At 47.9% G+C, this 15,037-nt stretch overlaps 1 protein-coding gene across 6 annotated transcripts in view; it reads left to right on the forward strand.

The window, feature by feature from the left end:
- GRIA3 (glutamate ionotropic receptor AMPA type subunit 3) overlaps positions 1-5,388 on the forward strand; it is a 156,065-nt gene extending 150,677 nt beyond the window's left edge. The window contains exons 14-16 of one of the 6 annotated variants that reach the window (XM_075763569.1): positions 1,871-1,985; positions 4,176-4,423; positions 5,048-5,388. In XM_075763569.1, coding sequence (XP_075619684.1) covers positions 1,871-1,985; positions 4,176-4,421 — 361 coding nt within the window. In that variant the 3' untranslated portion in view covers positions 4,422-4,423; positions 5,048-5,388. Of the gene's footprint in view, positions 1-1,870; positions 1,986-4,175; positions 4,424-5,047 lie in introns of those variants that run through there. The other 5 variants (XM_075763571.1, XR_012837301.1, XM_075763570.1 and 2 more) reach the window with 5 other exon arrangements.
- The last annotated feature ends 9,649 nt before the right edge of the window (positions 5,389-15,037 follow it).

Genomic DNA, 15,037 nt, shown 5'->3' on the forward strand with positions numbered 1-15,037 from the left:
TTAAAATTGCCATTTTACAAAAACGAAATCTTGGCTGGTGTCAAACGGAGCCTGTGCAGACCAGGAAGAGTGGTGCTGCCTCTGCCTGGCCAGCCGGGAAGCTCTGCCAGCGCAGGCAGTGCCGGCATCGCTGCCGCTGGGACCAGGGACCGGCGGTTCTCCCCACCTCGATGGCTTTTCCCCGCTTTTGCCCTCCCTGCTGGCCTTGGTAACGCCACGCTGGGTCACGTTGGTGCAGCCCATGGGGCATTCGGCTCTTGAGCGTGCACCTTCTTCTCATGGCCTCCACGACCTACCTGTCCCCTGCTCCGTGAGCTGCTGCCCTCCAGGGTGGCACCTGATGCCCGCTCTCCTCCCGAAGGACACGTAGCACCTCCGAGGGCAGCGCTTTTCAACATCAGCTGCCAACAGGTCTCATGGCCATCTCGGAGGCAGCTTCTTGGCAAATGAGGGAACGGGGCTCTTCTTCGCCAGCTGCTTCTTCCAGCATCTGCCTGCCCCGGGCAGGGCAGGGCCCGGCCGCTCCGGCTGCTCCAGGGCCGTGAGCCCTCCCAGCCTGTGGCATTTCCCTAAATGCCGCCATGTAATTAAGCTTGTCATTAAGGTATTTTGTATAGGTTGTGCTGCTCTTTCTCCTGAGTCTCTTCAGCTCTGCAGAGTCATGGACTTTGGGCAGGAGCGGGAGAGCGCAGCGAGAGTGAGGAGCGAGGCACCGGGGCACACGTGGGCTGAGCTCCTGCGTCTGCTCCGCTGAGCGCAGGCGTGGATGGACCCACAGCGGGGCATGGTGCAGGGCAGCCCTGCCTGTGTCTGCCTGGTGTTACCCCATGCGAACTGGCACAGCGTCATCGAGGATGAGGACTAAGGACCCATCCCTTTCCTCCCTACCAGCTGCCCCGCACGGCCATGGAGCAGAGATCAAAGCCGGTCAAGCAGGAGCTGAAGGTGTCCCTAACGAAGGGACCCTGTCTCATGAAAATGGGCGGGAAAAACCCCAAGGCATTACACAAGGAGGAAATGGAAATTGCAAAACCCAACGGAAGGCTCCTCAGGCGCCGCTTTCCCACAGGGAAGGGACGGACAAGCTCAGGGCCCCCGGGCTTGCGGGCTCTTAGCACCAGTCAGCAGCTCCTGGCATCCTGCCAACATTTCCCACCCCGGGCACTTTCAGCTGGCGTTTTTGTGTTCACTAATTTGTTTCCTAAAGGTCTGTGTTTGCTTATTTTCTGCTGCACTTCCCTGGGCCGGCGGAGTTCAGGATGCAGCAGCTCCAGGGAGAGCAGCCGCCCGCGCGGTGCCTCCGAGCACGGCCCCTGCGGCGGCAACTGCCGGAGCGGGAGAAACCACCGCCGGCAGGGCTGGCAAAAACTCCCTCCGTGACATCCACCCTGGGGTTTTTCGCTTTGCAGACGTGTGCACGCACAAACACGCACAGCCCCTTGGGTGCGGGGGGCTGCGCGGGGGTCTGGAGCCGCAAGCGGTGTTGTACCATAAGAAGCCGCAATGGCTCGTTTGCGGGGCTTGCTGTCTGTTAGTGCAATACCAGGCGTCCTGCTAGATCAAACCCACCGTAATCCTTAAAGCTACTGTGACTGCCTGTGATCGTGGAAAAGTGGGAAATTGGCCTTGCTTTGTTTCTGCTACCTGCATTTAACAGTGAGTGCCGATTACTCAAAGCGATATGGGCAGGACCTGGTAATATAGCGTTGCTCTAGCGTTAACTTAAGGGGATGATCCAGTTGCCTGCAGTGTAAATACTTTGTGGCCAGGAACCCTGCTTTATCGCTTTGTATAGTTTTAAAGTAGTTTAAAGATTGAATAACATAAAATAACATAATATAATGTTATTTATGTTATTTCCCACGTGAAGAACTCCTGTAAACCTTGCAGTATTGAAACTCAGTGAACAAGGCATCTTAGACAAGCTGAAAAACAAATGGTGGTACGATAAGGGTGAATGTGGAGCCAAGGACTCCGGAAGTAAGGTCAGTCGCTGAAGGTCTTTTTGTACTGATTAGCAATCACATTTTGACCCACTGTTTGTTTATACAAAGAATGACTTTCAAAAGTTGATATTTACATTTTGAAGGTTGAAAGAAAAAAATAGAAAAAATAATTAAGTCTCTGAACTTGACAGCATTTTTCTCTTATGCAGTAACAGACTGTAGTTGTAAGTATGTTTTACTATTTGAGTATTTTGCTAGAAAAACATGGAAAGAGAAGCCCCCAAAGTCTCCCAAGCTGGTATCTTCATTTCATTGTGCGAGTTTCAGCACAGTCAATGTGTATTATTCAGGCCAGCATCTTTTCTTATTTCTAGTTTTATTGAAAAAACACATTTTTGTTTCAAACTTGTGACTTCGATTCTCTACATGTCAGGTGGGGAAACAGTCACGCGCTTGCTAAGGGTGGACAACTTCAGGCCAGACCCATGATAAGGAAAAAACCACCCTTCCTGCCCTATTGCCCAATTCAGTTTGAAATTGGTTTGATTTAAAAAAAAAATCTAGAAATACTATTGGTAACTCATTACATAAATATTGTATATTCTTTTTTATTCTGCTTTGAACCATTTTGCTGCTGCAGTGCCCTGTCCCACACCAGCCGTGCGGCAGGGCCAGCCTCCGGCAGCTCCTCGTGCAGGACCACTGGAGACCCCAGTGGAGATGCCAGCCCTGAGGTGACAGGTGGATCAACCCAGTAGCTGCACACTTAAATTGCAGGAAATATTTACCATTCAGTTAAAAGAAAGAGGATTTTTATTTATTTATTTTTTTATTTTTTTAAATCCTTATAGAGCCATTGAGGAGAAGAACACTGTAGAAAGTGCTGGGCTTGCTGGAGTAAAGGACATTTTCGAAGGCACCAAGAGGAGGAGAAATCCAGCTCCAGCTGAAATCAGTTGCAGTCGAGTGCCTAACTCCCCTGGTGCCTTTGGAAGTGCTCTCTACAATCATTCAAACAGAAAACTATCATTTGGAAGCACCCTCTCTGTGTTGGAGGACAGTTTCAAGTTCTGTCAAAGCTAATAATAAAAAGTCATTGATTTCAGCTGGACTGGAAGTTGCTCAGAGCACAACCCTGTAGCTGTTGTAGGAGATAAATTTGGGATCAGGGGACATCTGAATGCACGGCAGCTGTAGAAGGAAAACATAATTGAAAGGAGGTGTAAATGAGTAGTATCTTCAGTGTAAACGGCAGGCTGTTGGCTACAACTGCATCTCCCCAAACTGCCTGTGCAACGCACAGACACTTACACAAGGTAGCTGATACTTTATTCTGGCTATACCACGTTTTGCTGTTCCTGTTCCTGCTCCGCCAGCAAGTGTCCTCCCCGGGCACGGCCCAGCGCCGCACGTTGCCCCCCAGGCAGGCGCCGTGCCCGCCGGCACCGATCCCTGCACCCAGCCAGCCGGCCCGCCCAGCAGCAAAAGGGTTGCAGCTCTATTTACTGATTGCAGAATTTGAAAAATGCAAGCCTTTTCCCCCATCTGACATGTATTGAAGGAAGGTGAACCCTGGCCAGAATTTTTTTTTGTGTTACAATGACTGGTTTTATTCGGAAATGTGCTCTCCCGCAGTCACGGAAGGTGCTAGTTCAGCTTAGGGCTCTGCTGCTTGACCTTAAAGTAACTGACCATCTTCCTAGGGTGTTTTTTTTCCCTAACTGTTGGGGGAAAAAAAAAAAAGGTAGATAAGTTTAGCAGCATCTCAATAATTTTATCTACATTCACCAAAACCAAGTGTGTAGTGGTTTGGGGTTTTCTTTTTGTAGTTTTATAATGGCCTTCTGCAAAACCCGCTGTTTTATGCAGCCACTGCTTTTCCCGTCAGAGCTTTCCCAAGGCGCCTTTGCCACCAGAGATGCTCGGCCATAGACAGGTTTGCTCTAGGACACCGAAAGCCTGGGGAAGTCAGTGGCCAAAAAACCAAAAAATAAAAAATAATTTAACAAAAAGTCTCATCGCCTTGGAGCCAGCCAGGGTTTTGCCCGCCAAAGGGTGGGAGACAGCCCCGGGCTGCCGGGGACGGGGGGAACGGCACCGATCCGTGAGCGGGACACTAAATGCCATGAGCGTAGTTATTCCAGCTAGGACTAAGGGCAAAGTAGCCTGTTGTCTTTCTGTCTGTCTGCTCCTCGCAGCCAAACTAACGGCGTGGCTCGTTTCTCTTAGGACAAGACGAGCGCTCTGAGCCTGAGCAATGTGGCCGGGGTTTTCTATATCCTGGTGGGAGGCCTCGGGCTGGCCATGATGGTGGCTCTGATCGAGTTCTGCTACAAGTCTCGGGCTGAGTCCAAGCGAATGAAACTCACCAAGAACACGCAGAACTTCAAACCTGCTCCCGCCACCAACACCCAGAATTATGCTACGTACAGAGAAGGCTACAACGTGTACGGCACAGAAAGTGTGAAAATCTAGGGGTACGGCTACGGGCCGGGAACTAAAGCCCTCTGGGTTTTCTTTCTTTCTATTTTCTTTTTTTTTATTTCTTTTTTTTTATTTTAAGCTGTGTGTGATATTTTGGTATGTGCATCAGCGGACTGCTGCAAAAGGGCTTTTGAAACATCGTCTGGTGGCAGTCTCAGAGTATAAGTGATTTAAATTTCTTCCCTGGCTTGGTACCATCCTGTACTAGGAACAGCGATAGCTGGCCTCATGCTGAAGGGGGTAACTCCTCTCTCCAGCATTGTGCTAGCTCAGTGCATATAAAAGTATTTTGTTGATTGCTTTAAAAAGCACTGTAATCAGAATTCACATCTCTCTTGCTAGTGACCGCTTCCCCTTTCTTTTTTAAGCTATACTCAGGTCAGGTAAGTGCTTTTAGGAAACCTCAAAAAAAAAAATTCTACAATAGGGAAAAAAACCCCCAAAAATCTATACTAGAAATTGTGATTTCTAAAGCATGAGAAGTAGAATTGAATTGAGAAAGTCGACTCTGGAAAAGCCCGGTTAGCCCATCACCCACAGGCTCTGCCTCTCCCCAGGCTCAGCTTCCCTGCCCCTCGCTGCCGGGCAGTGATGAAATCTTTCTGGTTTTGTTGTAGATCCTCGCCCTGACAGCACGCAAGAGGAGAAGCAGCAAAGAATGTGGCTACTTCACAGATTCGGACCACCTGAGCCAGTCGTACTCTCTCCGAGGTGTCAGGCATGACACGCATTGATGATGGTGCAATGTACTTTTAATAGGAAAAACTGATATTTTTTCCTTCAGTGCCTTATGGAAGACTCTGAGACTCACAACAATGCAAACCATCACCGAAATATTCTTGCTTTGCTTGAAAGAAGAAAAAGAAATAAGAAGAAGGGAAAATGAAAAGAAAGGATAAAAAGAAAAGAAAAAAGAAAAAAAAGAAAAAAGAAAAAAGAGAAAAGAGAAAAAAGAAAAGGAAAAGAAAAAAAATTAAAAAAAGAAAAAGAAAAGGAAAGGACTGGTAACAAGATACTAGTATGTGAAAAAAATTCTTGTAAAAAAAAAAAAATCAGTGCAACAAAAGCCATTCTTTGATACCACTGCACAGTAAATGAACTTGTGTCCTGAAAGCAAACCGCAGCCAGTTTCATCAGCCACCCCAATCGTATCAAATTATGAAACTCCTCCTGACACAAAGCCTCAGAAATCTGCTGCGTGCGAACACGGACTGGCCTGTCACTGCTTGTATGAGCTGATGTCAAGATGTTTCAGTATTTACTTACCAGTGGTGTGATTTTTATTTTTTTTTTCTGAGCCACTTTAAACTCTCCAGCTAATTTGAGCAATTCTGTAAAGCAGTAGAAGGTGTAACACCTGAAGAAAAGAATCTGTGCATTAAAACCAGTTAAGGTCAATGACTGTGAATCTGTAAATCCAAAAGAAAGTAATTTGTGGAACTGCATGTCTTGCTTACAGATCAGTAAATTAATTTCTTGACAAGGTAGCTAAAATGCGGGCAGAAAATATTGTATTCCTTTTTTTTTTTCCTCTATCATCAGGCATACCTACAGGTGCTTTATTAAAATGACATCGGGTGGCTTTTAAAAAAAAGAAAAAAGAAAAAAAAGAAAAGCTACTTGCTGTTTAGGTTCAGCCCATATATCTCTTTTCTTGCTGTGCATTTGCATTTTAATTCACTGTTTAATATCAAGCAATGAAGCAAGAGAAGCGCAGGTTAGTTTTTCCCAGGCCTGCTTCCGCTTCACCCCAACTAGCACCGTGCTCGGCTAACGCTTCTCGGTAACGGTCGGTTTAAAACAGAAGTAAGGAAAGAGGATAGTAAATCAAAATTAGAGCTGCAGTTCCAGAGTAATATTAAGCGATCTAACATGACTCCTGCTAGTACTGTTATATTATATCAGCTCCTGCCAACTCTTGTTTCGTGGCTACTGGTGAGAGGATGCTCCTGTCCTCGCCCTCTCCGTAACGAGGACGCTGCGCTCCTGCCGACACCGCGACGGGTGGGAGCTCGCTATTACTCACATCCAATGTTGTAGAGAGCAGCAGCGTTTCAGCCTTGAACCTCTGCCTGGAAACTACTTAACTTCATCTTTTTAAAAAAAAAAAAAAAAAGCAACAAAAAAAAAGTGCAAAAGACAAAAAAAAAAAAAACCCAACCTTTAAACATATTGTCAGTCACATGGGAAACGTTCAATGGAATATCTGCATACTAATTACCTCTAATCGACAATATGTATTTTCTGTAGTTTACTATAGAGTTTTATTTCATCGGTAACATACAATGAAAAAGAAGCTCATTTAAACCAGTCTGACCCTTAGGCGTTTAGTTTGCTGATGATAGATTTGAACTTTTAATAGGATTTAAAAAAAAAAAAAAAAAAGAAAAAGATTATATGGGAAAGTCTTGTTAAAAATAAGTATTTCCAACAAAATGTAATATAAAATAATTTTAAAAGCTCATAGGAGAATAATTTATTGTTCGAGTTTTTAACAAGATATTGACAAAAATTTGTTGGTTTGTTTTCATTTTCTTTTCATGAAACTGTGATTATTTTTTTTTTCAACTTCTGAACGCGATCATGTCCCCAGCAAGGGCGAGCTAAAGCTGTGCGGTTATGAGTTGTATTTAAAACAAACATTTTTCTTAAAAGCTGTATAAAAGATGTATGTTTATCAAATCAATTTTTAAGAGTGGAGGCTTCACACCAGTGAAGGGAGTTTGGTAAATGGTTCGATATTTTTTAAACTTGCATGTAAAGCTAAAACAAAATGTGTTGAGTGCTTACCAATTCCAGCTACCAACTTCAAGCTATCGGAAGTTCGGCAGTAGTCTCACGATGATTTGTTTCAGGTTTTTTTTTTTTTATTATTATTTGTTTTGCTTTGGGGGTTTTGGGGGTTCTTTCCTTTTTCTTTATTTTTTTCCCCTCCTTTTTTCTTTTTTTTTTTTTTTTTTTTTGTAATTTAAGTTCCTATTTTTTGGTCGTTGAAACTGCACTTCAGTGAGCAGATAAATTGCCAAGCAAACTAATGGCTGTAAAAGCATAAACTGCATGTGTGGGCGTCAATTACTGAGCCTCATTTTAATGAGGTGTTGTACAAAGAGTTTTAATACATTTTGTAAATAAAACTGTAAAGAAAAAAAAAAAATAAAGAGCCCGCTGTTCTTTTCACCGGAGCAGAGCGAGTCCCTACGTGCTGATGTCCCTTTGGCCTGTCTGTCTCGACGTGGGGTGTCCCACGGGTATTTAGTTCGGGTGCCATCGGAGGTGCCGCCGGTGCTTCGCCCGCAACACTGAGCCAGGGACGCAGCCGGGAAATGCGTATTTCTGGTTCGGTACCCTGCAAACAAACGCCTCCTAATTTTGTTTTTTTCTTGCTGAGTGAAGCTGGTTGATTTTGGCCAGGTCCGAAGGGAAAGGGGAAGGAAGGGGAGAGCTGGGGGGCTGCGGCAGGGCGGGAGATGCTGTGCCCTGCCCCTGGCGTGGGCAGCAGTGTGGGTAAATAAATTCCTCAACTGTTGACTATACGGATGTATTTTCCTGCAGTTCCCATATTTTCAGCAATGCTTTTTGAAAAAAAAAAACAACCCACAAAAACTTAGCCCAGCGCTGCAGCTAATCCCAGCTCTAATTTATTGAGCTTACCTCATCCACAGTTTGGTTTTTCCAAGTCACCACAAACTGCGAACCATAGGAAGTAATCCTGGTATTAAAGAGCCGGCGCGCCCCCAAGTCACAGCCAGCAGGGGGGCAGCCCCTCTGGGGGTACCCCTGGCCCAACCAGCCTGGTGGTCCCCATCAGACACCAGCTCCCACCCTTCCGGGGACCACCATGGGTGATGCCACCCTGTGAGCACCCAGCACCTGCTGGGCGCTGAGCCGGAGCAGCGCAACGCTTCACCCGGATGGCTGGGGATGTAAAGATCATCTCCTGAAAAAGAAAAAAAATCCAACAGCGAAGGTCCGAGGCAGGTAGCGGCGCTGCAGAGCAGGCGGGCATGGGACCTGAGCGACCGGCTTGGCACCCGCTGGCCAAAGCGCACCCTGAAACCCAACCAGAGAAGCTGTGTAGAGCGTGCCCGCAGCGGTGCCTCTGGCTGCGGGGCAGAACGTGCGTGGCCATCGCATCGGTACCTCTCCCAGGTCAGGGCCCGGTGCCCGGCGGTGGGTCCCGGCCATGTTGCTGCTGCCCCAGCCCCTGGGGTGCACGGAGGGCACGTGTTGGGCCAAAACCTGGACTTTGCAACATACACTGCAGTGAAGGCAGCGGGGCGAGTGCGACAGCCCTGGAACGCAGTGCTCTAACACGCCCCAAAGTGACTTTGCCTCTAGACTTTTGGGGAAAATAATAGAAGGAAAAATTCAGAGTCATTCATCCAGTTTCCAGAACCATCACTGGGAGCAAAAGGATCTCAACAGTGTTCAAGTACAGACCTAAAAAAAAAAACCAAAAACCCAAAAAACCCCACAAACCCAAACCCCTAGCAGCTCCTCCTCAGAGCAAAGGGCACATCTGGCAATAAAATAAAATAAAAAAATAACAAGCTGTAACACAACCCCCACTGTATTATTCTAGAATAGTTATCCTTCCAAGGTTTTGTGCAACATAGTGTCACTTTTTTAAAAAAAATAATTATTATTTGTGGTTATTAAAATAATAATAAGTCATGGCTATTAAAATTAAATTACAAAATTTCTTTGGTGCTCATATTCACCATCTCAGTCTGGAAAACGGACTGTATTTTGCAGGCAGCAATACATAAACAAGCTCTGGATAATGATAGCTCTATTCAATTAAACTAGAGGATTTAAGTACAGAGATAATATTTCCATGGATATTATAAATTTCAAAGTAATATTAGCTCAGAACATAATACATCTAAGATTGGTACCAGGGAGGACAGTGCCCATGGCGGCAGCAGCAGCGCCCGCACCCCGGCACGTCGCTGAGCTGCGCTCGGTGCCCCCGCGGCACCGGGACGGCGGGACAGGCCCGGGCTGGCATCGCACCGTGCGCTGACGCTGGCAGGGTCGGGGCAGTTGCTGCCGTGTCACACCCAGCTCAGGCCCTCCAGGCTGGAGCCCCAACACGGCAGTAGGAGCCCCCCACACACACACACTCCTGTGGCGCCCCGTGGAGAGGCAGGTTTGGCTAAAATCCACCCATCTCAGCCCCCCCAACACCCCAGTCCTGCTCTGGTTCTGTGCTCGGGCTTTCTTGTCTTTAGCTCATCAATCGCGGCATTGCTGAGCCTGGTTTGTAACGTGGCCGCGTTGCCGCAGCCTCACCAACAACGGTGCTTTCCTGCTGCCCCCGCGTGCGGGCACGGGCATCGGTGGCAGCCACCCCGCGAGGCGAGGAGCAGCCGGACACCGCGCCGGTACCCGGAGTCTGAGCAAAGGAGCCGCCATACGCGCCTCACAGCCGGCACAACAGCCAAACCTGTGCCCCATCCCCGCTGCCCGGCTCGCCAGCCCTGCCTGCTGCCTGGCGCAGCTGGTGACGCTCGCTGGCAGCACCCGCAGCACCCGCTGGGCTGGGCACCACGGCACCGGCAGGCTGATGTGCTGGGGGGGGACTGGTGGTGCCTCCACGGGCTGACACGAAGGGCAGGATAATGAAACCTTCATGCACGCACCAAGTATTTATTTATTGCGGTTTCTAGCATTGAAGTGTTAGCCCTGAATTATTTATGATGGCAACGGCATTTTAGGATGACAGAACATCTTACAGAAGAGCAAGAGGACAAGCTCCCACTCGGCAGCAACTTGCAATCAGACGAGCAGGAGGAGCAGGGAAGGGGCCGTGAGAGGCGATGGAGCGCGGGGCGAGGGAGAGCAGAGGCTTTCCAGCAGCGCACCGTTCCCGGCTGGCGAAGAGGCTGTTGGCCCCTGCAAGCAAGCAAGCAGGCAGACCTGACACCCAAAGGTGACCGCGGAGCCAATTTGTAGCAGCAGACAAAGACTGAAACCCGGATGAGCGGTGGCACCTGGCCTGCCCCAGCAGATAGTTACACAGGAGTCTCCCATCATCTGTTTTGTTGCACTTTCAGGTCTTTCTTACTTTATTCTAGTTTTAGGTGATGTGAAAGGAGCAGTGAGGAGCCAAAGACAGCAGTGGAAAACAAGCTAAAGCCAAGGGAGACAGCTCTGGGAAACTTGTCTGAGAGCGGGGACCTGCCCAGACACCCCGGGGCTGCCCAGGGCCGAGGAACGGGGCTGAGCTGGTGGCTGGTCCACAAAGGGTTAACGGGGTCCTTGCAAGCGCCCCAGGCCTTGGTGGCAAGGCGAGGGCGAGGCTCATAAAGCCTATAAAAAAAATGTGCAACACAAACCACAGCCATGCTGCTGGTAATGACGGGTGCTTTAGATAACATTTAGCATATAAATAAAGTAATTGACCAATTAATGAGTGCATGGCAGATGCTTGATACGCTGTAAGGAGTAGGGAAATGTATGGTATAACGCAAGAGATTGATTAAAGGACTGCAAAAGCGGAGCTGCAGCCTGCGCGGGCGAGCAGGAGCAGGGTCTGTGCCGGGGCCCCTGACGAGCTGCCGCACGGCGCGTTTTGGGTCAAGGCCACAGGGACCGGGGGGACACAAGGGTTTGGTCCCCGCTGCAGAGACAGCAGGACACAGCAGACTGCGAGGGAAGGGGGACATGCCAGAAAGCCACGGGCTGGCGGGGGGTGTCTGGGACCCCAGCAGCGTGGTTGCATTTAGCCCCGAGACTGCAGGTGCAATGAGAACGTGGCGACGAGTTTCAGTGGTGTCCCTCTACTGAAAAGCACAAGGAAAGCCACTTTGAAGCTCAGAGGCTTTAGCTGCAGGACGTGGTCTGCTGCACGCTGCCGTTGTTCGGAGCAACACTGACATGCAGCGGCCGGTCACGGGGGGAAGCGGTGCTTTCCTGCGGCATCCCTTCGGGGGGGTTCACCCATCCAAACCTGGTCCCCAGCAGGCTGCAGCTCGGGGACCGCTGTGTGTGTCCTGCGAGGAGCTGAGGGGTCCCCCCTCCACCAGCCCAGGTGCCCCCCAGCCTCACCCAGCACACGTACCCCGCTGGAAGAGCCCCAGCCCAGCAGCACCCCATAGGAAAGGTGGGTCCCAGCCAGCCCCATCCTTCTGGCTCCGCAGCACCCTGGTTTTTGCACCCATCTCCATTTCACCAACTCTTTCTCACCCATGCTGCCATGACAGCTTTCAGCGCAGGGCTGGCATTTTCTGGGAGGGAGAGGTGTTTGCTGTGTGCTCAGGGAGCAGATTTTAATATCATTTGAAGCTTTTCAACAAATATTGGATTTGAATTCCAAATATGGGCTGAGCAGGCTAATTACTAAAAAAAAAAAAAAAAACCTACAAAATTAACGTTAGAGCCAAAGTTTGATCTGAGGCAAATAAATATAAATGGTATTTATTTAATATTCCCCTGCCCTTTAAACAAGGGAAGTCTGCCATATTCAGGCAAAATAGCTTATTATAAAATAGCTGAAGCTGTGACCTATCACAGATGCTGCAGATCACGCAGAGCGATTAGAATATCACGTCAGGCCACACCAGAAACAGGGCTTAATTAACGGGTGCTTGGTACAGGTTCTCCCCAGGGCTGCGGGCCAGGACCATGGCAGGGTTCACTGTGGGGGCTGCCCTCCCCCTCGCCCCGCAGCCCTCTCAAATTCGGTCGATGGGGTCGATGAGGGTGCCAGTGCCGCTCACAGCCACGCAGCCCCTTCTCTCTGCGCTTCCCCAGCCCTCTGGGACTCGCTGCCCCCCCCCCCAATTTCCACTCACGGTCTCTGGCCTTCCCCCTCGCCATGAGCTGTGCTCTATCTACTTATGTCCCATCGCCAAACACCCCTAAACCCTCTCTGATGTCTCCACACGGGTGGCTGAATGCCTGCAGCCCCCCCCCACAGAGAAAGGGGACCAGCTTGCTTTGGGGAAGTTTTCTCGGGGAACAAAACCTTCCCACAGACACGAACGTGGCAGGAGCCTGTTCCTATGGCCCCCGCCAGGAAACGAGGCCATGGCAGAGTATGGCTGTTAGCCCAGCTGCAGCAGGTGCTTTCACAAAGTTCAGTGACGCCCTTCTGGCTCCTGCAGGTCGCTGCTGGTGTATCCCTGCACTTGGCCCACCAGGGACAGGGGCAGCGCGAGCATCCCCTGCATCCCTTCTCCTCTCCCACCGCTGCTCACGGGCATCGCAGGCGGCCAGGGCAGGTCTGTGCTTCCTCGAAGCCGAATTTTGAATGATTGTTTCAACTCCCCTTTAAGTGTGTGGGCTGACATAGTCTCCTGGTTTGTGTGCAGTTACGCTATGCTCAGAGACCCCAGGGTGCCCTTTTTCCTTTTCACCCCAGCCTGGTGCGAGAGCCCTGCGCCCCGGCAGCTCCCCGGGGGCCATCTCATTTGTGCTGCAGTAAATCCCAAGGACTAGAGTGACTTTGATGGAAGTATTTCATTTTAGACTGCCCTAATGAGTCAATTAAAAGCACCTAAGTATTTAGCTTGGTTACTCTCCCTTTTAGTAATTCTGCCTCACTTCTAATTAGCTGGGTAACTATTACCTGATTCCCTTCCCAATTTGTCTGTGTCTTTCTTGCGCTGCAGGACAAAAGGTTTGTCATCTTCTCTGATTCATTCAGAGATAACCTCTAATTAATAAGGACAAAGCTAATCAGAAGAGTTTTACTGATCAAATCTATAAGCACTACAATTTCTTAACATTCGGTACTTTCAAACACAACCACCACGATGACACCCCTCTGTCCCAAGTCCCAAACTACTGCAGACACAAACTGACCACAGACCAGGGATGCTCCAATTTTGGTTCAAGTTCCCTTTCTCTGGATTTAATAAATATTAAAAAAAAACCCCAACAAAACCCACCAAGCCCTACAATATTTAAAAGAAAAGGAAACCTCAATAGTTTAATAGCACTAATACTTGATGCAAAAAGGTTAGGTTTTTATCATAGTCAGCTTTTGTTAATATTGAATCCGTCCAAAAAAAATTAAATCTATTTCTAAACACTGCTGGGAATAAAACAAATTAATTTGCTTTGTGAACAGCACCTGTACACCAAGATCATCTTCTGCAATTAAGAACCTGTCAGGTTACAAGTCCTTACGAGGCAGTGATTTTAAGCACATGCTCCAGCTCCTCTCGGTCCCATCATCTACGTTGGTGTCAACAGTCTCAGGCACTCGTGCACGGCCGCGGCGCAGATCCCCATCACCTCTGAAAACACCCAGGCTCATCACATCAGGCACAGACTTTTTTTTTTTTAAACAGAAACAAAATTCTAAAAGGAGAAAAGAAATTGCTGTATTGCAGTTATTTAAAAGGTCTTTGTGTTTTCGGCATAACATTTTCCCTATTGTCACATATTTTGTGAACCATCGATTATTTTTACCACCAGTTAAAAGAACTGATTCATGATGAAGTTTTATTAGGCTTGACACTGTTAAACGCGCTATCATTTTAGCGCAGAACGTACCTTACGCATTTTACTATTTTTAAAATAGTCATTATAGGCAAATTCTAAACAAACACTGATGGAGCTCCACAGCAACCCCGACTCTGGAGCCAAACCACACTGCCTGCCTCAGCTTGATCTGCTGCTGATGCACAGACAGGCTCCTGGCTCTCACCAAGGAGAGTTCCTCGACAAAGAACCGACCCTCAGAAACTTGAGCTCCTCAAATATGATTTTTTTGGACAAAGGGGAGAGCAGGATGAGAAAAAACAATACAGGTGTGACACTATAGAGCAAAAGCGTTGTTTAAACACAGCATACAGCAATTAAATCCTATTTTAAATGGTAAGTTTTTAAACTTTACTCTTATTTCCTTGTGCGCTTTTATTTTAAAAGTTCAGCTAAACAGAATATTGAACATTTAAATCTGTTAGCATGTTTCTCAGAGCAGTCGTTAAACATTAGTTTGCTCTGACAGAGTTGTAATTTATAGACTTCCCCGTGAGCAAACCCCATTTCCCAAGCCCGTTCAATAAGGACCGATCTCCCCACGTAAACTTAAGTTGATTTGTATTAATTTCACTAATAAGCCTCCGTGAACCTCTTTCTGGGAAGATCCGGCCAACAGAAAGTATCATTGCTGCTACAACCACAGTGCTTTGCAAAGGAAAGCGGACTTGAGACCACGGAAACCAGCACGGTGCAGTGGTGACAGCAATGCAAACCACAGCATCCCAACAGGCAAACTGAGTTTTCCGCTTGTCAGTCTGAAAGCGTAACCTTGAAAGACACGATCATCCTTTCCTGTTAGAGATTGTGTAAACTGAAAGACACTCCTTTTTGTACTAAGAAGTTTTTGTACTAAGTACTACAAGAAATCTCAGTCTTTGTTATCAAAATCACTTTACAGCACTTAAATCTTCCAGGCTACTTAGATTCCACACCCCCTCCAAGAAACTGGTCCTTAACTTGCATGACCTCATCTTTTAAAATAATGATTTAAATTAAATGAACCATGATTAACAAGAATTGGCTGTAGACAAAGAGCACAAGAGATGCTACATTTTCGTAACAATACATAAAGCAATAAAGTGACCACACAGAGAATGATTTACGACCCA

This window comes from Balearica regulorum, chromosome 11 (assembly GCF_011004875.1).
Source record: "Balearica regulorum gibbericeps isolate bBalReg1 chromosome 11, bBalReg1.pri, whole genome shotgun sequence".
Lineage (NCBI taxonomy): Eukaryota > Metazoa > Chordata > Aves > Gruiformes > Gruidae > Balearica > Balearica regulorum.